Source organism: Drosophila santomea, chromosome 2R, assembly GCF_016746245.2.
Source record: "Drosophila santomea strain STO CAGO 1482 chromosome 2R, Prin_Dsan_1.1, whole genome shotgun sequence".
Taxonomy (NCBI): Eukaryota; Metazoa; Arthropoda; class Insecta; order Diptera; family Drosophilidae; genus Drosophila; species Drosophila santomea.
In genome coordinates this window covers 3,380,247-3,404,987 of record NC_053017.2, presented here as the reverse complement: position 1 = coordinate 3,404,987, position 24,741 = coordinate 3,380,247, and the positions used below count along the sequence as shown (strand labels likewise).

Below are 24,741 nucleotides of genomic sequence, written 5' to 3'. Positions count from 1 at the left end.
TGCAGAAGAAAACATGATTACGAGAAAATGCAGACAAAAATGTCGGTGAACATTAACTGGATGTCTTCAAAAATATGGGCAGCTTTGTTTGTGGTAAGTACAATTTGTTGAATTAAGTTTAAAGCTTAGTGGTGTTATGTTATATACATAAGTATTCCGCTAGATTACAAATATATATTAGTGCAATATTTGTACATTTAAGGTCTTATTATACATGAATTAGGTTCTGAAATAAATCAGAAATCCATATTTGCAGTATTCAAAAAGTATTTGTCATATATGCTGTACAAAAAAAAAACACAATATTTTGTTGGGTTCTTAAGAGCAACATGTAACGGAGTTTACGAATCAAGTCAATGCGTTGCCATGGTCAGGTGCATAAAAATTATGAATATATACATGCTTGATCAGGATTAACACCATCGGCTATGTTTTGCCAAATTGTATCGTTGCCAAAAAATCATTATGGCACCGCGCACAATCCATTCAAAACTTCGAAGACCACATTTTTTAAAATTTGTTTGGTATTTATTTATGTTATTATTTGTCTTGCCATTTTGGCCATGCCCACAAACATCCTGCAACTCTGGAGTCTTTCATCGATATCTGCGTTTACGACATTTTTTGTTACGGCTTTCGTGTAATCAAAGCGTCAACCAATTGTGTGTCGTATATTTTAAATTTTTAAGGGTTTTATGTTAAACTATTATGCGCTTATGTAAAAGACAGTTTTGTATGTATCGGTCTACTTTATTAGGGATTCTGAATATTTGAATTTGTAGCTATACGGTCCTTACGGGCCGCCTCTGATAGGTCGAGTTTAGCTGTGCTATGTAAGAACTGCTCAGTAAGCTTTTACCAAGGAGCCAAAGCGGATCTGTTCGGCAAAATATAGAGGTTAATTATGGGTAAATACGTTAAATATGGGTAAAGTCCTGGCAAAGGAATTTTAATCAATTGAACTGAGACATTACTAACATTGCTACATATTTGCTTTACAAAGGGTCCATAAACATATGTAGATGGCATTCGAATGTTGTTAAATGGCAAAAAGGTTGCAAACAGTTTTGTTTTTTTAATAATGTTGGACCTTAAACGTTTGTTTTATCGATTTGGAAGCCTTTCATTGTTCAAAAAATATATTACATATAATAATATTTTCATTGCTTTTTTAAAGTAAAAAAAAAAGAGAATTGCGATTTCTCCGACTAAATAACTCAGCTAGAGGCAGTGCTAGGAAGATATTTATACCCGTTACTCGTAGAGTAAAAGGGTATACTAGATTCGTTGAAAAGTATGTAACAGGCAGAAGGAAGCGTTTCCGACCATATAAAGTATATATATCCTTGATCAGGATCAATAGCCGAGTCGATATGACCATGTCCGTCTGTCCGTCTGTCCGTCCGTCCGTCCGTCCGTCCGTCCGTCCGTCCGTCTGTCCGTCCGTCCGTCTGTCCGTCTGACTGTCCGTCCGTATGAACGCTGAGATCTCAGGAACTACAAAAGCTAGAAAGTTGAGATTAAGCATGCAGACTCCAGAGACATAGACGCAACGCATGTTTGTGGATTCATGTTGCCACGCCCACTCTAACGCGCACAAACCGCCCAAAACTGCCACGCCCACACTTTTGAAAAATGTTTTGATATTTTTTCATTTTTGTATTAGTCTTGTAAATTTCTATCGATTTGCAAAGAAACTTTTTGCCACGGCCACTCTAACGCCCACAAACCGCCCAAAGCTGCTACGCCCACACTTTTGAGAAATGTTTAGATATCTTTTCATTTTTGTATTAGTTTTGTAAATTTCTATCGATTTGCCAAAAACCTTTCTACCACGCCCACTCTAACGCCTACAAACTGCCAAAAACTGTCAGTGTTTAAGACTCTCCTCCTTTCCACTAGCTGAATAACGGGTATCAGATAGTCGGGGAATTCGACTATAGCGTTCTCTTGTTTTACATTGTGTTGGCATAGGGATAGAAATCGGCCAGACAAGACATAAAATGTATAACAAATAAAACATGTGTATGTGACAGTGTTGGGCGTTTTGTTAGCGGTGACAAACATTTATTTATCATATCGAATTGCGAAGACAAATGTACCAGATAAGGCATATATACATACTTAAAGAGTCGATAACGCTTACTTTTACCGCTTACTTCTCAAATACTCTTATATACCCTATTGCTCCACAAGTAATGGCTCTAAACAGTACAACACGAAGAACATTGTAGAAACTCATATGGGATTACATTCAAATGAGTAAAATAAAGTGTACTTAAAATGTAAAACGGTGGAGGAAAAATGCTCTAATAAGTGATTTCGAATTCTAAAATTGAAATCCTGCTTCTAGGTCTATTTCATTCAATTTTTATACCTGTTACTCGTAGATTAAAGGGTATACTAACTCGTTGAAAAGTATGTAACAGACGTTTCCGACCATATAAAGTATATATATTCTTGATCAGGATCAATAGACTAGTCGATCTGGCCATGTCCGTCCGTCTGTCTGTCCGTATGAACGTCGAGATCTCAGGAACTATAAGGAGCGAGAAAGTTGAAATTCAGCATGCCGACATAGACGCAGCGGAAGTTTGTCGATTCACGTGCCACGCCCACTCTAACGCCCACAAATCGCCCAAAACCGCCACGCGCACACTTTTGAAATATGTTTTTATATTTTTTCATTTTTGTAAATTTCTATCGATTTTCAAAAAATCTTTTTGCCTCGCCCACAAACCACCAAAAACTGTCAGTGTGGAAATTTCTCCTTTGTACTTCCACTAGCTGAGTAACGGGTATCAGATAGTCGGGGAACTCGACTATAGCATTCTCTCTTGTTTTTATAGTGTTTTCATTAAAATGGTATTTTAGGCATCCAATTATGACGCACAAAAACATCACTATTCAACATACGATGGCTTAAAAGCTTCAAGTTTGTCTTGTGTTGTAAAGGTATATAAAATCAGGTTATGGGATCACTCCATCGCACTTCTTCTGGTATGGTATCTACTTTTTAAATTATGCGTACTTGTATACTTTTTAGTGCCGAAGATAAAGGAAATTTTAGAAATCGCAGCTGGAATCGAAAATAGTAATCGGCCACTCGAAAAACACTTATTTTCTTGGTTCGTGATCCACATGTATTCGACCAATAGTTGCGTAATTAGTTAATCATTGCATACCAAAACACCATTCAGCAGCTCTTGCTTTCTGATCCTTGTTGGCTGTGCTGATGGAATTTGCAAAGACCCCATCTTTGAATCAGTCTCTCAAAGATGAATAAGGTTCTTCGATGGATGTGACTTGTTGAAAGAGCCTTATTGTTGTAATGGGGAAAGGGTGCAAACCTCACTCCCTTTTCAGCCGCCAATTCTTTGTGGTCCTTGTGCAAACTTTTCCAGTTGTTGTTCCGCCTTTTGAAGTGGAATTTTTTTACGGGTAATACCAAAGATATTAGAATAACTAGGTGCGTAACGCCATATAATGTTTTTGCACACAATCTTTTTGTGAGGACACCAGAGCAGGCTCCAGGATCTCTTGAATTTTTGCTCAATAGCCAGAGAGCGAGGACTCTAGAGCCTCTATTGTACACTTACTGCGACCGTATACCACTGCATGTGTGCACACGTATGCTCATGCATTGTAAATTTGACAAAATATGCCCTTTACTTTACAAATTTTTAGACTTCGAATCTATGTATATTATCTTTGCTAAATTGCCACCACGTAAGAACTTTAGTTTTTTCATTACCTTAACATAATAATTATTCAAATACATTACAATACATAAAAAATTTTAAAAATTATTTTAAATTGGAAAAATTGGTATTAGAGTATTCAGCTTGCGACGTGTGAAAAATATAAGAAGGCAATGATTATTGGGTGCACTCCGTGCCTCAAGAAATTAATTTTGCAATAAACAGTTTACCATATAAAGTATATATATTCTTGATCAGGATCGTACTATATATATATATCGAGGAACTATAAAAGCTAGAAAGTTGAGATTCAACATGCAGACTTAAGAGGACCCATGTTGCCACGTCCACCTTAACGCCCACAAACCGCAAACAATTGCCACGCCCACACTTTTGAAAAAAGTTTTGATTTTATCACATTTTGTAGTAGTTCATTTGTAACAATAAGGCGTAAGTAATAAAGTAATTAAAGAAGCTATAAAATAGTAATAATTCAAAAACAAAAACAAGCGGTATGTACTCAGTTGTGAACTAAGTTTTGTTTAAAACAAAACTATTAAGTAAACGCATTATTCATATGTTGTCCAGAGCCCCTTATTTTCTAAGACAGTTGCCATACGTTTTGGCATACTTTTAACTAATTTTTCGAATATTCCTTTCGGAATATTATTCCGTTCTGGTTTTACACGCCCCCAAAGATCGCCCAAGTTGGATGGGGGTGACTGAAACTGTCCGAGCCGTCGCTTTACGATTGACCATACGTCTTCAATCTGATTGAGTTCAGGACTTTGCGCTGGCCACTCCATCATCCTTAAATGTTGGTTTTCGAGACATTCTTTAACATTTTTCGCAGTGTGCTTGATATCCCCTCCTTGCTAAAAAGTCATTTCCTGCTCTTGGTACGCAAGCTGCTTTGCAAAATGTTCAAATAGTCTTCCTTTCGAATAATCCCGTCGTTTTCAGTCTTCTTGTGTTTTTTTTTTGTATTTTTTTGCGAATTTTAATATTTTTCTCCGATAAAACTGGTTTGTTTTATCCTACCAAGCGATCTTTTAGCTGTCCATCGAGTCACGTCTTTATTTATTTCTGTAGAAGCTTCTTTTGGCGTTGAAAGTATATTTTTTCTCATTTTAGACATCATATGTATGTCGAGCGTCCAGAGTCTGTAAGAAGGCGACGGCGACCATTCAACTTCTTTTCCGCACAAACATTTTGTCTTTTCTGGACCTTGACAAGCACTGACTTTTAACCATGACTTTAAGTCATGGAAATAATACTATTTTCCTCATCAGAAGACAGCTTCTTCATTTTTCAGTGAATAGTTAGAGACTAAGTTCCAAACTTAACAAATCAACTATAAACTTATGGAAGAAAATGATTTTTTGCATTCTGACAAAGAATAATATATGCAAAAATCACTTTATGGTAAATCTGCCGTTATAAGAAAGTAAGAAGAGCAAAAATTTAAGGGAATAACGGATGCTGCAAAACTGAGTACAAGCCGCTTGTTTTGGTTTTTGAATCATAACATTCCATTTCCCTTTTTTCTATTTTGCTATATACACCTAATTGTACAAAATAAACAGGGTGTTCAATAAAAAAAAGTTTTTGTCATATACATTAGTTGTATAATATTTATGTGAGCTCAAAGACACCGGTTTTAAACTATTTGTCTGAATGTCCCGGGTGATATTTGTTGGCCAGTTGTGTGCGTGTTTTTCTCTTTGTGTGCGAGACAGTGTTAATGGTCTAGGCGTAGCTGACAAGTTTTTGTGGTAAGTGTTCCCTAAGAGTACTTGAAGAAGTTGGAGAGTTGAAGCCTCAGTTGTACCATTTGCACAGATGATTAATAGCTTTGGCGAGTGGTCGCGTGGTAAGGGCTTTTATGTTGGGCAGGCTAAAACATGGATACATACATATATATAGGAGTTTTAATGATAGTGATGAGTTTTAGATAGCATAAAGGTACATTTTACAACTATCAGTTCGGCAAGGCTACCTTTTAAAGAATTCAGTTTTCGTAGTTTGACTTAAAAAAAGTAAACTTTTACATATGTACATGTACATTTCCACTCTAAATGATCATGTAGCAAGAAGTGGGAAATTTCCAAATGTTTCTTGGCAAATAGATTGAAATGTGAAGGGAAAACAATAATATCGAACTTAATCATAAATTTGGTAGTCATAAAATTTTTAAGACAAATAATAAAATTAAACAAGACAAAACGCTGTTGTGAAGTTTCTCGACTTTTAGATAATAATAGTATTAGTGGGCGTACAAACAAAAAATTCCATTTTTATCGAATTAAAAAAAAGGGAAAAACTGTTTGTGGACGTTAATACGCACGAACAGACGGACATACCAATAGTAATTGTCAAGACAAATAAAAATGAAAACAATTTTGTGTTATGTCTCTGGAATCTGCATGTTTATTTTCTAGTTACTTAGCTTATATTGTTCCTAAGATCTCTACTTGACTAGTGAATTTGTATACATTATTGGGTCGGAAACGCTTCCTTCTACCTGTTACATACTTTTCAACTAATATAGTGGAACAGGTTTGTTGGCGCTTGAAAGGGCGCATTCAAAAGGTATTTGGCATTGCGAAAAAAAATTTCAGACAAATAATAAACTGGAAAAAATAACAAGAAATGTCAGAATTGTGGAATTGTCAGTTCAATGTAGGATCCGTTAATCGCATTATCACAAGGGTAGATTTTTTGCATAACGCTTAAACTCCGTCTGCAGCGGCAAGCTTAATGTTGGAGGTCAAAGCGAAGCCATACGAATTCGTCCGCAGAGGCAGACTGCATATAAGGCCGGAAACAGTTAACAAAGGCTTAGTCCTTGGCCACTTACTGTCGTTAAACGGTATTAGAGAAACAGGCAGTCAGACAGACGCAATGCGTGAGTTTCGCTTCTTACCTAAGCTTGAAGTTTTTTAAGGGATGTGGACTATGACAATTTACCTTCGCTTCTCATGCGTTAGGCGTTGCCATCGAAAATGAATGGAAAAGTAACGTCAGTCAAATGGATTGACAATCCTAGACAATCGGACAGGCTAGACATGGCCCAAAGTCAAAACAGATCGCAGAGGCACAATGCCATAAAGAACCATCAATTTTAAGACCCAAAATCCCAGAACCCAGTTTATTCATCTATCCCTTGTCAAGTGGACGTTTTCAAAGCTGCTGGAACTGTGACTGCTGTGACTATAGCGACACCAGCTCGACATCGTGCTAGCCATTATATACGCCGAACAAACCTGAGGGGCGCGTACCCTTGGATCTTTCTCACCAGCCCTCGCAACTTCGCACACGAACGTTTTAGCTCATTGACGTTTTGCGCAGCCGGTCGCTGTCCCTTTAAATAAATAAATGGCGTGACGCTACATACACGCGTACTAGCGTCTCTCTCGCTCTCTCAGCGTTCATCTGAACAAGGCCCCCGACTCCATTCCCTGTCATCTTTGACAGACGGTTAGTCTGTTTGATTGTCCCTGTTCAACCCCGACCTTACTAACCATGACCAAGTTTTATTTAAAATTCGCCCGACTTCCACTTTCCTCTCCGTTATGTAGTTCCTATGATTGCTGTTGGAAATAGACAAGGCAGTCTGTTCTGGTTTGACAATTACCTGGCATGGTGAGTATTATAATAAACCGGAACCAGAAGCCACTCTATAATCAAGTGCCTCGACCATTTTGTTATTTTGCTGATAATATATATACATTTCACACAAAAACCAAATTTTTAATATAAGAATAAATATAAAATTAATTACAAATGGGTACAAAATTAATTACAAAACGGCCATGGGTAGGCAAAAACATAATCTGGAAAATGTATACCCGGTACTTGTAGATTACTGATTGTTAAATTTGTTTTCAAATATGGCTATTTTATTTTTCAAAACATAATATTTTAGCATATTAAAATTAACTTGCATTAAAGTATTCTCAATACTGAGGGCAAATTACTAATATTCCGTTTCCTTTATCTTCTCTTTTTTAGACCACTATATGCCTATTGAATATACAGGATACCTGGGCAAAAAAGCTAAATGCGAGTCAAGCTTTTGACGACACGTGGAACACAGCATCCGATTTAGAAAATGAACTGGAAGTAAGTAGTATTGACTTTTCATTTGGCACTGCACAGCAGAGTAATCCACTAATGCAACTGCTAATTTTCAGCAGCAAAAGCGATCGAAGGGCCAGAGTGCAGGAGGAGGAGGTGGTGGAGGCGGTGCACCTGGCCAGTGGTCTTCCTGGTCAGATTGGTCAACCTGTTCGCGCACCTGCGATGGAGGCATCATGCATCAAATGCGTAGGTGCGGCAGTCCTGGCAGTTGTCGCGGGGAAAGCACACGGTACCGCATTTGCAACATGCAGCCTTGTCCGGAGCAACAGGACTTCCGCTCCAGCCAATGCGCCGCCTACAACGATGTTCCCTACGACGGCACTCTGTACAAGTGGACTCCGCATTATGATTATGTCGAGCCCTGTGCGCTTACATGCAGGTTAGTGTACGTTGCTTATAAAAATAGTTCGCATGGTGTTCTAAATCAGTTCAGTGAGGCAACTAATTAAACGCTTTGCCAAATCAGGCTATGTCTCCACTGTTTCAAACAGAAACGGTATAAAATATTAAGATTCTATCTTATAATTATGACTCTATACTGGTATGTTAGGCATGGCTATACCGGTTACTCGTAGAGTAAAAGGTATACTAGATTCGTTGAGAGGTATGTAAAAGGTAGAAGGAAGCGTTTCCAATCATATAAAGCATATACATTTTTGATCAGGATCGATTCGATGGGCGAGTCGATTTGGCCTTCCAGTCTGTCTGTCATTTCGTCCGTATGAACTTTGAGATGTCAGGAACTATAAAAGCTAGAAAGTTGAGATTAACCATTCAAACTTCAGACATAGACGCAGCGCAAGTTTATCCATTGTAAATGTACATTTAAATTCTTCTCGATTTGCAAAAAAACCTTTTTGCCACGCCCACCCTAACGCCCACAAACCACTTAAAACTGCCACGCCCACTTCTACAAATTTTTTTGGTATTTTGTACCATTTTTGTTAATCTTGTAAATTTCTCTTGATTTGCGAAAACACTTTTTCCATGCCCACGCTAAAGCCCACAAAGTGCCAGAAACTGTCAGTGTTGAAGTCTCTTCTTTGCATTTTCACTAGCTGAATAGTGGGGGAACTCGACTAGATTCGTTGAAAAGTATGTAACAGGCAGAAGGAAGCGTTTCCGACCATATAAAGTATATATATTCTTGATTAGGATCAATAGCCGAGTCGATCTAGCCATGTCCGTCTGTCCGTCCGTCTGTCCGTCTGTCTGTCCGTATGAACGTCGAGATCTCAGGAACTACAAAAGCTAGAAAGTTGAGATTAAGCATACAGACTCCCAAGACATAGAAGCAGCGCAAGTTTGTCGATTCATGTTGCCACGCCCACTCTAACGCCCACAAACCGCCCAAAACTGCCACGCCCACACTTTTGAAAAATGTTTTAATATTTTTTAATTTTTGTATTGGTCTTCTAAATTTCTATCGATTTGCCAAAAAACTTTTTGCCACGCCCACTCTAACGCCCACAAACCGCCCAAAGCTGCCACGCCCACACTTTTGAAAAATGTTTAGATATTTTTTTATTTTTAAATTGTTCTTTTAAATTTCTATCGATTTGCCAAAAAACTTTTTGCCACGCCCACTCTAACGCCCACTAACCGCCCAAAGCTGCCACGCCCACACTTTTGAAAAATGTTTTGATATTTTTTCATTTTTGTATTAGTCTTGTAAATTTCTATCGATTTGCAAAAAAACTTTTTGCCCCGCAAACCCTAACGCCCACAAATTGCCAAAAACTGTCAGTGTCTAAGACTCTCCTTCGCACTTCCACCAGCTGAGTAACGGGTATCAGATAGTCGGGGAACTCGACTATAGCGTTCTCTCTTGTTTTTGTATTGGTCTTGTAAATTTCTATCGATTTGGCAAAAAACTTTTTGCCACTCCCACTCTAACGCCAACAAATCGCCAAAAACTGTCAGTGCTGAAGACTCTTCTTCGCACTTCCACTAGCTGAGTAACGGGTATCAGATAGTCGGGGAACTCGACTATAATGTTCTCTCTTGTTATGATTACTATTAGTCTGTCTTCTTCGTCGCCTGCATCTAGTGAGCCTAAGCGTAGCAAAATCCGCCATTTCCATCTAATTTGTAAATAAAAATTATACAAATATTTTCCATCCGCAGAGGACATCCGGCGCATCTCGTCGAAGACATTTCGCGGGAGACTGGAGGCGGGAACGCCGAGGAGGCAGAGCACTACGACGAGCAGAGCGTCATAGTGCAATTGTCGGCGAGGGTGCAGGATGGGACCCGTTGTCGTTCAGGCAGCCTGGATATGTGTATCATAGGAAAGTGTCAGGTGAGAAATATTTGGGCACAGTTCATTGTAAACAATATTCGGGCCGTCGAAGCCTCCACTTCAAATACCATTCGCGTAGCGATATGTGATAAATTAGGAACACAATGTTGGTGTTGGAGAAGGTGGTCCTGAAGGCTTGGGCATTGGCGAAACCCCGAAGTGGCTACTTACTCTTGGAGGCCAGTTGGGAAGGCCTATTGCGTATGTACATATGTACATGCACATTGCATAGCACAAGCACCTTTGTATACATAATTCATAACAAGGTAATTGAGAAGAGTTCGTAAGGTACTGCTTGTATTCCTCAGTTGCCAATGCTACTGCCTTCAAATTTTAACTATTGAAATTCCAATACATCGTTCCCCAGGACTACGCTGAGCGGAGCGGCAGCCAAAACTGTTCCCTAAGGTATGGAGTACTAAGATATGTTCGCATGGTGGGCAAGGGCTGCGCAAAGCATAACATATACACGTACATTTTTATACCCGTTACTCGTAGAGTAAAAGGGTATACTAGATTCGTTGAAAAGTATGTAACAGGCAGAAGGAAGCGTTTCCGACCATATAAAGTATATATATTCTTGATCAGGATCAGTAGCCGAGTCGATCTGGCCATGTCCGTCTGTCCGTCCGTCTGTCTGTCCGTCTGTCCGTCTGTCCGTCTGTCCGTCTGTCCGTCTGTCCGTATGAACGTCGAGATCTCAGGAACTACAAAAGCTAGAAAGTTGAGATTAAGTATACAGACTCCAGGGACATAGACGCAGCGCAAGTTTGTCGATTCATGTTGCCACGCCCACTCTAACGCCCACAAACCGCCCAAAACTGCCACGCCCACACTTTTGAAAAAGGTTTTGATATTTTTTCATTTTTGTATTAGTCTTGTAAATTTCTATCGGTGTGCCAAAAATGTTTTTGCCACGCCCACTCTAACGCCCACAAACCGCCCAAAGCTGCCACGCCCACAGTTTTGAAAAATGTTTTGATATTTTTTCATTTTTGTATCAGTTTTGTAAATTTCTATCGACTTGCAAGAAAACTTTTTGCCACGCCCATTCTAACGCCCACAAACCGCCAAAAACTGTCAGTGTTGAAGACTCTCCTTTGCACTTTCACTAGCTGAGTAACGGGTATCAGATAGTCGGGGAACTCGACTATAGCGTTCTTTCTTGTTAATAATGCAAAACAAAAGTATTGTGAATACATTTAAATCCATTATTTTTTAAAAGTTTCGGATTTAAAAACTTTGCATGGGCTATGACAACATTGACCGTAAATAAATACGTTTGAAATTAGTAAAAGCCAAGCGCCATCCTTATCTGAAGGAATATTTATCAATAATTGTTAAGCTACGTACCGGTATTACAATTTTGCATTGGCAAAGTAAGATTCCGTCTTTGTTTACTATTCGACTCTTAAATTACTAAAAAGGAGTCGTGGCAACCCAACCATCTCCAATTTGTCATGTTGCTTACGTCCTCTGCTATTCGTTGCCAAATTAGACAGCATTAGGAGGCATTCTATATGTGGATATATATAAATTTATATTTTTTATATATTTATATCATATATGGTTATACGAGGGTCGTTTGATAAGTCCGTGACTTTTTGAATAAAATATATTTTTTTCGTCAAAGAAGCGTTTTATTTCTCAACATAATCTCCTTTTAGCTCTATACATTTAGTCCAGCGTTTTTCCAATTTTTGTATTCCTTCCAAATAATAGGTTTTCTCAAGGCCCTCAAAATAGTCGTTTGTTTCTGTGATGACCTCTTCATTTGACCCGAATCTCTTACCGCCGAGCCATTTCTTCATGTTTGGAAACAAAAAATAGTCACAGGGGGCTAAATCTGGAGAATATGCTGGATGGGGTAGCAGTTCGTAGCCCAATTTATGAAATTTTGCCATGCTGACTACACACGTGTGCACCCGTGCATTGTCCTGATGGAACAGCACTTTTTTTTTCGCCAAATGCGGTCGTTTCTGCTTCAAATCAATATCGAATCTGTCCAAAAGCTCTGAATAATATTCGCCGGTGATCGTTTTACCCTTTTCAAGGTAATCGATGTGAATGATACCTTGTGCATCCCAAAAAACTGTGGCCATGACCTTGTTAGCCGACAGACCCGCCTTGGCCTTCTTTGGTGCACGTTCACCCGGAGAAACCCACTGTCTTGATTGTTCTTTGGTCTCTGGTGTGGTGTGGTGGATCCATGTTTCGTCTACGGTAACGAAACGGCGCAAAAATTCGTTTGGATTGCGGTTGAACATCGCCAAACACTCCTTTGAAATGGTCACACGGTTGCGCTTATGGTCGTGTGTGAGCAATCGCGGCACCCATCGCGCGGAAAGCTTTTTCATGTCCAAATATTCATGTAAAATGTGATGTACCCGTTCAGTTGAGATGCCTACAGCCTCAGCTACCTCACACACTTTCATTCTCCGATCATCCAATATCATTCCATGGATTTTGTCGACGATTTCTGGCATGACGACCTCTTTTGGGCGACCTGAACGTTCGGCATCACTTGTACTGGTACGACCACAACGGAACTCAGTAAACCATTTCTTAACCATTGAAATTGATGGTGCAGAGTCCCCATAATATTTATCAAGTCTTTCCTTGGTTTCGGTGATGGATTTTTTACGCAAAAAATAATGCTTAATTAGCACACGAAATTCACTTTTTTCCATTTTCGTTAAAATTCACGAGATCGTCTGCTTTCAATGCCTATAAAACGCAAACCAAAAAACGCAGCTTTCTCAAAATTTTACAGTCAGCTGTTAATCGATAACTGCTGACAGGAGCAGTGTTGTATTTAGAGCAGGTGCGCGGCAAATACAAAAAGTCACGGACTTATCAAACGACCCTCGTATTACTGTGAGTGGCAGTCCACGTAGTAACGAAGCGCACCACTATATATATACATGAAGAAAGGAAAATCGGTAGTAGTTCTCCGTTACGAGTTCATTATCAAGACTTAATAAAACAAAAAAAATGGTATAGTCGAGCCCCCGACTACCTGATACCCGTTACTCAGCTGGTGGAAGTCCGAAGGATACATTTCAACACTGACAGTTTTTTGCGGTTTTTAGCGATTTTGGGCAAATCGAGTAAATATTTACAAGACTAACAAAAATGTGAAAAAATATGAAATCATTTTTATACCTGTTACTCGTAGAGTAAAATGTAGAAATTCACAAGACCAATAGCAAAATACAAATATATAAACATTTTTTAAAAGTGTGGCGTTGCAGCTTGGGCGGTTTGTGGGTGTTAGAGATGGCGTGGCAACATGGGTTGACAAACTGCTGCTGCTCTCAGTCTCCTAGCTCTTATAGATCCTGAGATCTCGACGTTTATACGAACGGATAGATCGAATCGCCTATTGATCCTGAAAAATAATATATACTCGTATATGGCATTTTGGCAACGCCCTTTCTAACACCCACAAACCGCCAAAACTGCCAATCCAAACTTTTGAAAATTTGTTGGTTGTTTTCCTCTTCTTATTTGTCTTGCCTATTTCCATCGATTTGTCAAAAATATAAGTTCAAAATATAAGTTAAGCATTTCACCCAGCTGTGTAACGGATCGAGTTTCCCGACTATTGATCACTCTCTCTTGTTATACCCATCAAAAAAGTTAAAGGGTATACGAGATTCGTTGAAAAGAATGTAACAGGCAGAAGGAAGCGTTTCTAAACATATAATGAACATTCCTGATCAGGATCAATAACCGAGTGGAACTGGCCATGTCCGTCTCTCCGTCCGTATGAACGTGGAGATGTCAGGAACTATAAAAGCTAGAAAATTGAGATTAAGGATGCAGACTCAAAAGACATATACGCAGCGCAAGTTTGTTGGTCCATGTTGCCACGCCCACTATACCGACCACAAACTGCCGAAAGCTGCCACACCCACACTTCTCAAATATGTTTTGATATTTTTTCAAGTTTTGTATTTGTCTTGTAAATTTCTCTCGATTTTCCAAAAATTTTTTTGTCACGCCCACCTCCAAAAACTATCAGTGCTGAAATTTCTCCTTCGCACTTCCACTAGTTGAGTAACGGGTATCAGATAGTCGGAAAACTCAACTATATCGTTCGATCTTGTTTTTAAACTGGATTTAATTTTACTTTTCAATATGTATGACAATCATTAGGGCTTAAGGCCAATTTAGCAAGCTTAGTCGTGCACGTATATACATATGTACATAGTTAGTTATTTAAACGTGAATTCCAAAAGGGGCACGGAAAAAGTAGGCGATATTCGTTACAAGCGGTAGATTTCTATTTTTAAGTAAGAACTGCCGTAGATTTGGCGTGTTACGCTATTGTGTTACGTTATTGATGACGCTAAGCGTTGATTTACACTTTTTTGATATGTTGGGTTACCGTTTGAGTTTGTGCCTAACCTGTTTTAACGTCTGCTGTTTGTTATATCTTTTTAGCGTGTTGGCTGCGACTTGAAAATCGGATCTACAAAAAGAATAGACGGTTGCGGAGTGTGCGGCGGCGATGGAAACTCCTGCTCTCAACCGCTTTTTGACTGGGAGATGGCACCAATGTCGCCGTGTTCTGTCACCTGCGGTAGTGGTAGGTTTAGTGCTCATGCAATTAGACCATACCACGACGAAATCCTTATTTGAATATGAACTAAAAACAAAAGATAACGTTATAGTCGAGTTCCCCGACTATCTGATAGCCGTTTCTCAGCTCGTAGAAGTGTGAAATGGAAATTTCAACACTAATAGCACACTCTAACCTCCCACAAACCGCCCAAAACTGACCCGCATACACTTTTGAAAATTGTTTTGATATTTTGTCACATTTTTATTAGTCTTGTAAATTGTTTTAGATTTGTCAAAAATCATTTTGTTACGCCCACAAACCGCCAAACCGTCACAATTTCTGCCTCATAATTCCACTAGGTCAACAACTGGTATCAGATAGTCGGTAAACTCGACTATAGCGTTCTTTTTTGTTTTATTTCCAGTGTCGCTCCTAGTGACCTAATCAGTGTTGGTTCGTTCGGTGGTAGTTTTTTTCCTGCACCTAAATGTCAATTGCAGTTGAGTCTTTAGGGGATGTCCTGCGCTTGGGTGGAGTCAGGTTAAAATGCAGGAGTTCCTAGGGATATCGAAATGCATTACCTCATGTTTGGCGTTGTGTGCCCCTCTTGGGGAGTATAGATGTGCACATTTCATTAAACTAATTGTGATCAATTATCCATTTTTGTTTGGTAGTTTTGCCGATAGACAACTGCGGTTATTTTTTTTTGCGTTCATTGCATTTTTTACTGATCCTGCAACTCATCTCACTATTAACTCCAGCAAAGCAAGTGGGTTTTCCTTCTCGTTTTCAGAATCTTTTTTTTAAATTTGTACAAGCTCCAGACCTATTTTAAATTTCAAGTGCAAAGCGAAAATTGAAAAGTAAAGAATGCGAGATCCAAGTTTACCCTTCACTAACAATTTTTACTTTTTCTCTTCTCGTCGTTTCGTCTCCGATGTTTTTCGTTATTCTTCTGCCCCAGGTTACAAAATGTCCCGACCTATATGCAGGAATCGTCTAACCAACGTCGATGTCGATGATACGCTCTGCAGTCTCACTAATCGCCCGGAGGCGTCTGTGGAACAATGTAATACACACAGTTGTCCTCCCCGGTAAGTACTCGTACCTATGGAGCTTTTCTTTTAACCAGCAGGCTCAGCCCGCCATTATGGCCCATCCAGGCCGTCAAGTTACCGTAGCTACACTTGGTACATGTATTTCTTACAATGAACTACATATTGTAAAATATCTACTAAAAAAATACAATATTTGAAATGTACTTATAAAAATATTTCTTGCCAATTAAGTTGTATTTTGTCACCAAATTTGATTTCAAAAAATTTTTTTGTTTAAGGTGCTATTGACATTAGTTTTAGACGTTACCCGTATAGTAAAAGGGAATACTAAATTCGTTGAAGAGAATTTTGTCGCTATACAGTCTATGCAAAGACATTAGAATAACGCTCTCGATTTTAGGCTAGCGAAAAGAGAGCAATTTTGGTCGTCACCAAAAAAGTGGCTGCATAGTGCAAAACCAATGTATGGCCGTTACGCATCTTGTTATTATAATGTCTTTGGTCTATGTAATTATACCAGTTACACGTTGAGGAAAATGGTATACTAAATTCGTTGTGAAGTATGTTACAGGCAGGAGAAAGATTTTTCGACTATATGTATATATATTCTTGATCAGAATAAAAAGCCTATTAAATTTCTATCGATCAGCCAATCGTCCACCCTAACGCCCACAAACCGGCCAAAAGTGTCACGCCCACACTATCCCTAGTCTGTCTGTCTGTATGAAGCGAGCTATAAAAGCCAGAAAGTTGAGAAACGTAGACAGATGACCAATCAGGAATATATTATATGAAGTAGGTCTTAAGGACCAAATGTATAACTAAAATATTAATACCCCTCCAAGGCTAAGAAAAGACGATTTAGAAAAGTTTTGGGTTGTACGCTTTTATATAATTTTATTAAAAACCTAACACAATTATTTCTAGTCTTTAATGATCATGACCTTTATTCGAACGAACGACGGTTAACGGCTTTATGAGAGAGTGAAGGTGTATACTCACGACCTGAAATTCAGCCATAACCTCATGTCCTTCTGCATGATTGCTTGTGCACAGAGGCGGGTTCCTTCCCTCACGTCCTCCTTCACGGTTGCTAAAGATACTATAACGATATTCGAAATTCAAGATTAATTTTTCTGCTCGCATGAAATGCAACATTTTTTTTAATGCAATATGTATCAATTCCTTAATAACTTCTGGTCATGGCATTAAGGTATACTAATATCAACACTAATAAGTATAGTTTTTAAAACTTCTGCCATCTTCCTACCGTTAATAGGTTTTTGTGTTTAAATTTAAAGGCGGAATCCTTTTAAATGCCACTGTTAGCAGCCAATACAAGGAAACCCTCTTAGTCCCAACCCTTTATTTTCCACACCCTACCGCCAGCCACTGACGGCTTTTGGCAACTATTTATTTACTTTATGTGTTGTTAACTTCTCTAAATTCGCAGGTGGATAGCAGACGATTGGAGCACTTGCAGCCGCCTCTGTGGTCACGGCTACCGTGAGAGGATGGTTGTCTGTGCTGAGGAGTCGAACGCCATCAAGACAAGGGTGAGTATTAGGATTAGCCTTTATTATTAAAAGGTCACCGGTCTCGCCTCCGTAAAGCGGCGATGAGTTTGTATACGGCAATGGGGAACGCGTCAACACCTTATTGCCACGTTTTTTTACACGAGCCTCTGTCTCTTTCAACAGGTGGCTGATATCATGTGCCGCACACCCAAGCCACCAACACAAGAGACCTGCATTATCGAGGAGTGCCCGCACTGGGAGGTCGAGGACTGGACTGGTGTAAGTACTTTAGACAAGTTGTGTAACAGCAAAATTAGGTAATAGGAATATTCCTAGAGTATTTGTAATTCATGTAAGCTCTTACGTTCTCGATGTTTTGCACTAGATATTACTGTGTTTTGTGACTCGTAATAACCTGCTAGCCACTAGACGGAGACTGACACTGAGCTTGAAACTGTGGTAGTTACGTTGCTAACAGGTGTCTGCTTAAGCTTGTTCTGTCCAAATCCCATTCTCAATTCTGATTCCATAACCCTCTGCCAAATGTATGCGGACTTATGAGGACCGCTTGGTGGTGTCAAGGGTTTGCGTTGCTCAATTGATTTGTTTAAAGTTTTTGACTGAATGTTGCTTAACGCTTTGGTAAAGAATTTTTGCGGACATATAACTTGATGTTAGAAATTGTTAGCTACTATTAGAATTCTGCCTTTACATTTGGGACAACTTAAGTGCATTTCATATCCAAATATGTACAATTATAGATAAAACAAGAGAGAACGCTATAGTCGAGTTCCCCGACTATCTGATACCCGTTACTCAGCTAGTGAAAGTGCGAAGGGAGTCTTCAACTGACAGTTTTTGGAGGTTTGTGGGCGTGGCAAAAAGTTTTTTGGCAAATCGATAGAAATTTACAAGACTAATACAAAAATGAAAAAATATCAAAACATTTTTCAAGTGTGGGCGTGGCAGCTTTGGGCGGTTTGTGGGCGTTAGAGTGGGCGTGGCAAAAAGTTTTTTGACAAATCGATAGAAATTTACAACACCAATACAAAAATGAAAAAATATAAATACTAACAGTTTTTTGCGGCTTGTGGAAGTTTTTAGCAAATCGAGAGAAATTTACAAGACTAACAAAAATGTGAAAAAATATCAAAAGACTATATATATATATATATGTATATATAATATATATATATAAGTAAATATACTTTATATGGTCGGAAACGCTTCCTTCTGACTGTTACACACTTTTCAACGAATCTAGTATACCCTATTACTCTACGAGTAAAGGGTATAAAAATGAAGCTGGGGTTGCATAGTTACGCGTCGCCCCATGTCCCGACGCAACGCGGACAATATACAAATACAAATTTTCATTTGTATGCTGGTAGCGTGCACGTGGCACTGCGATAGGATATGTCTGTGTGTAAAAGGGGAATAGAAGAGTTTTGAGGACTTTTGTGGAATTCGCCTTGTTGTTTGTGAACCGCATCACTGGAAACGTTCACTTAGAAACAGCGCATTTTGTCATTTTGCGGCTTATCCATTATGCAAACAATACCTTTTTATAATGGCGGAAAGAGTCGTATTGAAATAATTTATAATGCTAACGAAAGCTATACTCCACTCTTTTAACCCACAGTGCTCGGTTTCCTGCGGACAAGGCATACAAATGCGAGGCGTTGAGTGCAAATCGACGGACGGCAGCCTAAGTGCCAAGTGTGATCCACTGACAAAGCCAGGCAGCATGCAGCAGTGCTCTACCGGAATTTATTGCGGCGGATCGGTAAACAAAGTTGGTGGCACCATTATTGTGGGCAGCAGCCGCTCGCTAAATGAAGTAAGTCCGTTAAAAAGCTTAGCGTCTCTCCCCTTCAATCGGATACTTAAACTTTGATTCTAGCGATCGGAACGACAGTTGGACAGCTCGGATGTTGATGACGACAACGAGGACGAGGAGGGCGAAGAAATCGAGGACGTGGAATCGGGACAGGATACGGATGATGGTGACGGATTATCCTACGCTGATCATCCATTGCGCTACGCTCATCGCACACAGAGTCGACTGAACCAGGAAACCCCAGATGAGCCGCGGACCATGCCTCTAATGAACGGAAATTCAAACAATAATTTCAATAGGGGAGGCGACGAGTCAGAGGGACGCTCACTAGATCCCACGTGAGTAGGGGGCGATTTATTATGTTAAGAAGGGAAGTTCTTTTTAAAACTTAAAACAGAGAAACGGTCGATTTCCTTGACTTTCAGATACCCGTTACTCAGCTAGTAGGAGTGCTCGGGAGCATTTTTAGCAGCATTTAGTAAAACCAAAACATTTAAAAACATTTTTCTAAAGAAGAGGAAATTGAAAAAATTTTGTTTCCTTGCCGAAGTTATATGGCTCATAGTGTATTAAGTGTCATTTCTCCAAATTAGTGTAGCTTGTCGTATACTTTTATAATTATTGTACATGCTTAACTGATGGCACGCCTTGGGACATGACACACTTCGCTCATTGGGGCTTTACATTTGAGCATTATATCTTGAAGGCAACACCCTCTCCCGTCTAATCCCCGCCCCACCTAGCACTTGACATATCTCAACTGTAACAAGTGCTTTGCAGTCCACGCGTCGTTCTCCCCCACCACCGCCACTTCGCTGCTACTCTACGTGGAGCAGTTGGCCAACAAAGCAGGAAACATTGACGTGTCCATGACGCATCAATATGTCCTTGAGCATTGTCGACCCCTAAAGTAAAGGCTGTGTCAGAAAACCACATGACTACATCCTTAGCCAAAAGTTATGACAGTGTTGACTTAGAATTGGAGTAGATTGTAAGTTCAGAGAGTGTGCTTGATGACAATTAGCCGCATTAATGTGCCATTTTCTTATTGGGAAGCGATTAAAATTCTGGCGATAAGCCTGGGCAGATATATCGAATTAAAGACTCGCCACAACAGTTTCTCTTTAGTATACGTATGTGTATACTTTATATTATGTAGCAAAGCAAAGGAAATCATTTGTATTAAATGTTTAAAGTCAAGGGCTTTTATCCGATGATTGCCGCTTGCAGAATACTTAGGGGAACTAATAAATTACAGTTCTTATTTTATATCCACCACTTTTTTACGTGCTATCGTGGTCTTGACCACTAGCTCGTTAAATGCTGAACTTCTTGGGCCGAAATCGTGGTGGGCTTAGTCGCATAGACCAACGATGGTCGGTTGGCTTCAGTTCCTAAAGCAGTTGAATTTTGTACGCCTTGAGACCCAAATCTTTGCGATCCACAATGTCGATGGGCAGAGGTGTAACTCCTGCGCACTCTGCAAAGTCTTGTCGGTGGCCGGAGGTTCAAAAAAGTGAATTGAGTGTGAAACTTCTCGATAGTACTGCTCACAGTCTGAACTGATGGCCGATTATAAGTACCATAAAATGGGCAAGGCAAAAGGTGCACTTTCACAAACGACCTCAAATTTTTGAAATAAAATTCAAAGATTTGCTATCGCTACTCAGCTGTTAACCTATTCATCATGATTTGCCAAACCAAACTGAACATAAAGCACTCGACAGATGCCAGCTGACATCAAAGATGGCCGAACTAAACTTTATTAAAAAACAAGAGTGAACGGACAGAAGTTGAAAAATGTTAATTATTTTATTTTTAATTGTATTGTAAATATCTCCCGATCTGCCGAAAATCTTTTTGCCACGCCAAACTGTTAGTATTAAAATTTATTATTCGCACTTCTACTAGCTGAGTAATGGGTATCATATAGTCGGGGAACTCCACTATAGCGTTCTCCTTTGTTTTTTATTAAGGAAATCAATTTCTTATATTTCGTCGATTAATTGACCTGATATAATAATCTTATTGTATTATATTACAACCAAATACGTTATACAAAAATAACGTAACCCAATAGACCGTTGACCAAAGAACAACGAAAATACTTAATACTTATAATTATCCCAAATTTCTTTGACGGCTTCTGGCTGCGATACCCGCTTGGCTAAAACTATTCGAGCCTGGCGTCGCCAAAAAGTCGCGACATTGAGCCGCCACCAAAACTATAGCCTTTGATGACGGCGTTGTAAAAAGGAAGGCCGTAAAAATATTGGAGATGGCAGCGCGCCAGTCAGCGAAGCAAAAGTAAGGATACAAGCAAACAATATCCTAGCCTACGCGACGCGACGATTATGAAATCAGAAGCACTGAGAAAAAAAAAAAATAAAGATCTTAAATTTAATGTAATGTTATGAAATCATTAATTTCATTAAATGGTTTTAACATAGTAATTATTTTAGATAAGCATAATGATGTCAAAAATATCGTAAATATAGCAGGCATTAGGAATTGAGTAACGGCGAGCTTTAGTCTAGGAAAAAAATAAAATAAATATATATGCTTTTTTGTACTTATGAAAATGCAATCATTAATAAGAACAAGAGAGAACGCTATAGTCGAGTGTATTGAGAATCAGATACCCTTAACTTAGCTAGTTTATTAGATTATTATTATTAGATTATTCATTAAAAAAAATCTAGTATACACTATTACTTTGAGTAACGGTAATAAAAATACCGACAATGACAATTTTTGGTATTAATTTTTGTCTGTGCAGCCTGACCTACTAAGAGCACCACGCTAAAATGCTTGCATTCAATTGGATCCAATTGCATCCGCATCCCCATCTACAATCCGCACCTAGTGATCAATGAGGTGTATAATGGATTCTGTCCAGCGAATTTGTTAGCCCCTTGTAGGGACCAAGGGCCTCAATTCCTTGGACAAGTGACTATTAAGCCCATAACAAGAAAGAACGAAAAGGTGTAGAACGATTACGACATTCGGGCGGTGGAGCCGTAACTGGGAATTCTTGGCACAGGCAATAATTAACAATTGTTAAAAAAAGTAAATGACAGGCAAAACTAGCCGTTTCTAATCCTATGAAGTACAGTTTTGAAATTTTTAAAATTTCTTGTTTCTCGGTTGCAGTCCCACAAACTGAGTGACAGATATCTAATAGTGGAGAAACTCAACTATATGTTCTTAATGTACTGACGGTACTCAGTAAGAATGCATATATACATAGATATGAATGCATGTGAATGTGCATCTATACCTGAGGACGTACATATGTATACATACAAATACATATATTTACGAATTCAGATCGAGCGTTTAATAAAACAAAGAACACAGTTGAACACAGAACACGTTTTCATTAATTCCAATAAAGGAAAAACTAGAGCCTTTGGATTATCACTAGGTTGGATAATGGATTTCGAAATTGAAGTTGGCTTGGCAGGACTATCGCAATTGATAGCTTACTCAGTACTGAACTAACTCATAAAGACATGTTTGCGTTTATATAGGCAGATTGGGATAGCTCAAGAGCAAAGTTTAAGAGAATTAAGTTATAAACATCTATTCTCCCCTAGAGAGAGGAGCTCCCGAAAAATAGGAGTAATTCGAGAATCCTAAGATGATTGCGTGGGCGAAAGTATTTGTTATATTATGCTCGCCAAGTGATCGAATGTTTAGGGAACATTGGCTCGCCACAGAGTCTAGACGTAGGAACATGACGCTGTGCGTAAATAACAACCAAGCTTAATCGAAGGGCTTTCGATCTTTGATTACATTTTGTACTTTGGCATTAATGTGTGTGAGTTTTTACAATAATGTGTGTGTGGTTGGGGAGTTGTGGGGTTAGAATGGATATGTAACTATATACATATATATTGTTATTTGTCAGACAAACAACGGGTATTTTATTTTTCTCAGTAGCAAAAATATCTAATATATTTATTTGGTTTCATAATACACAGCTACATCAAGGACAATGAGTGGTCTTCATGTAGCGTTACCTGTGGAGAAGGAATCCGCCGGCGCACCCACAACTGCAAGATTTTCCTCGAGTATTCTAGAACGGTGGCCACCGTTAATGATTCGTTGTGCGAGGGAAAAAAACCACATGACGAAGTAGAGCGATGTGTGGAAAATCCGTGCATGCTGCCTTCCCACGGCTTTGAAGACCAGTTCCCCCGTGATTCTATTAAAGTGGGTGTGTCAGAACCGGGTAAGACGTATGTCTGGCGGGAACAGGGATACACTTCCTGCAGTGCCTCCTGTCTTGGAGGTGTCGAGGAGCTGATCATCAACTGCGTTAGGGAAGATAATGGTAGGGTGGTGTCGCCCTTCCTCTGTTCCCCGGAAACTAAGCCGGAGGCCAGGGTTCGTACCTGCAACGACCGTCCCTGCCCTCCGAGATGGAACTACTCAGACTACTCGCCATGCTCCAAGAGTTGTGGCATTGGCATCAAGACCCGCGAGGTGCAGTGTATCCACGAGGTTACTCGTGGAGGTGACAACACAATGGTGGTGCCGAACAGTATGTGCCCACAGCCACCACCAGCTGATCGGCAGTACTGCAACGTTCTCGATTGCCCCGTACGTTGGGAAGTAGGTGAGTGGAGCAAGTGCTCCCATACCTGTGGCTATGGGTTTAAGGATCGTAAGGTGGAGTGCAAGCAGATAATGGCACAGGAGCACAAGATCGAACGACCCGAATCTATGTGCCCGAGTGTTAGGCCGGCGGACAAAAAGCCCTGCAATGTAAAGCCCTGCCCGCCGGAAGATCCAAAGCCAGTCATCCAGATCAACAACTCAACACACATTCAGCACGACCCCAAGAAGACCAAGATCACCCTTAAAGTGGGCGGCGCTGGAGTGGTTTTCTTTGGCACCCAGCTAAAGATCAAGTGTCCCGTGAAGCGGTACAATCGCACTAAAATCAAGTGGAGCAAGGATCACAAACCGCTGCAGCGTTCACGAAAGTACAAAGTGTCGAAGAAGGGCGCCCTACGTATACTTGACATTACGTTCCGCGATGCCGGGGTCTATTCCTGCCACGCCGGTCTCAGCTCCGCAGAAATAACCATCGATGTGAAGGCCAAGCCAGGACAGCAGGCTGAGGAGCCGGAACAACAGGAATCTGGTTGGTAATCTGTGCTGGGTCTAATCAGCTCTTTAGTTTATACCTTACCCCGCTTTTTTCAGAACGATTGGTGCGTGAGAAAAGTGGCACAGAGGCTCTCACGTCGGCGGATATGAAGACCGCTGGTGGAACAGGGACTTCCGCTGCTGCCGGCACTATTAGCCACGTTAATGGGTAAGCAATCGATCTGCCATGCCACAGTATGCAAAGCTTTTTTGAAAATGATACCCGTTACTCGTAGAGTAAAAGGTATACTAGATTCGTTGAGAAGTATGTAACAGGTAGAAGGAACCATATAAAGTATATATATATTCTTAATTATGATCAATAGTCAAGTCGATCTGGCCATGTCCGTCCGTCTGTCTGTTCCTCCGTATGAATGTCGCGATCTCGAAAGTTGAGATTAAGCATGCAGACAAGCCGCCAAATACTGTCAGTGTAGAAGTCTCTCCTTC

The 24,741-nt window shown here is 39.8% G+C and overlaps 1 protein-coding gene across 7 annotated transcripts in view; it reads left to right on the top strand.

Annotated features, from left to right (window-relative positions):
• Positions 1-24,741, top strand: part of LOC120444788 (protein madd-4) — a 44,640-nt gene that overhangs the window by 7,642 nt on the left and 12,257 nt on the right. For 5 of the 7 annotated variants that reach the window (XM_039624732.2, XM_039624735.2, XM_039624734.2 and 2 more), the window contains exons 2-13: positions 6-93; positions 7,716-7,826; positions 7,898-8,223; positions 9,972-10,146; positions 14,596-14,740; positions 15,681-15,810; positions 17,228-17,330; positions 17,475-17,570; positions 18,934-19,131; positions 19,195-19,469; positions 23,118-24,286; positions 24,349-24,460. In XM_039624732.2, coding sequence (XP_039480666.1) covers positions 28-93; positions 7,716-7,826; positions 7,898-8,223; positions 9,972-10,146; positions 14,596-14,740; positions 15,681-15,810; positions 17,228-17,330; positions 17,475-17,570; positions 18,934-19,131; positions 19,195-19,469; positions 23,118-24,286; positions 24,349-24,460 — 2,906 coding nt within the window. In that variant the 5' untranslated portion in view covers positions 6-27. Of the gene's footprint in view, positions 1-5; positions 94-7,715; positions 7,827-7,897; positions 8,224-9,971; positions 10,147-14,595; positions 14,741-15,680; positions 15,811-17,227; positions 17,331-17,474; positions 17,571-18,933; positions 19,132-19,194; positions 19,470-21,281; positions 21,439-23,117; positions 24,287-24,348; positions 24,461-24,741 lie in introns of those variants that run through there. The other 2 variants (XM_039624733.2, XM_039624738.1) reach the window with 2 other exon arrangements.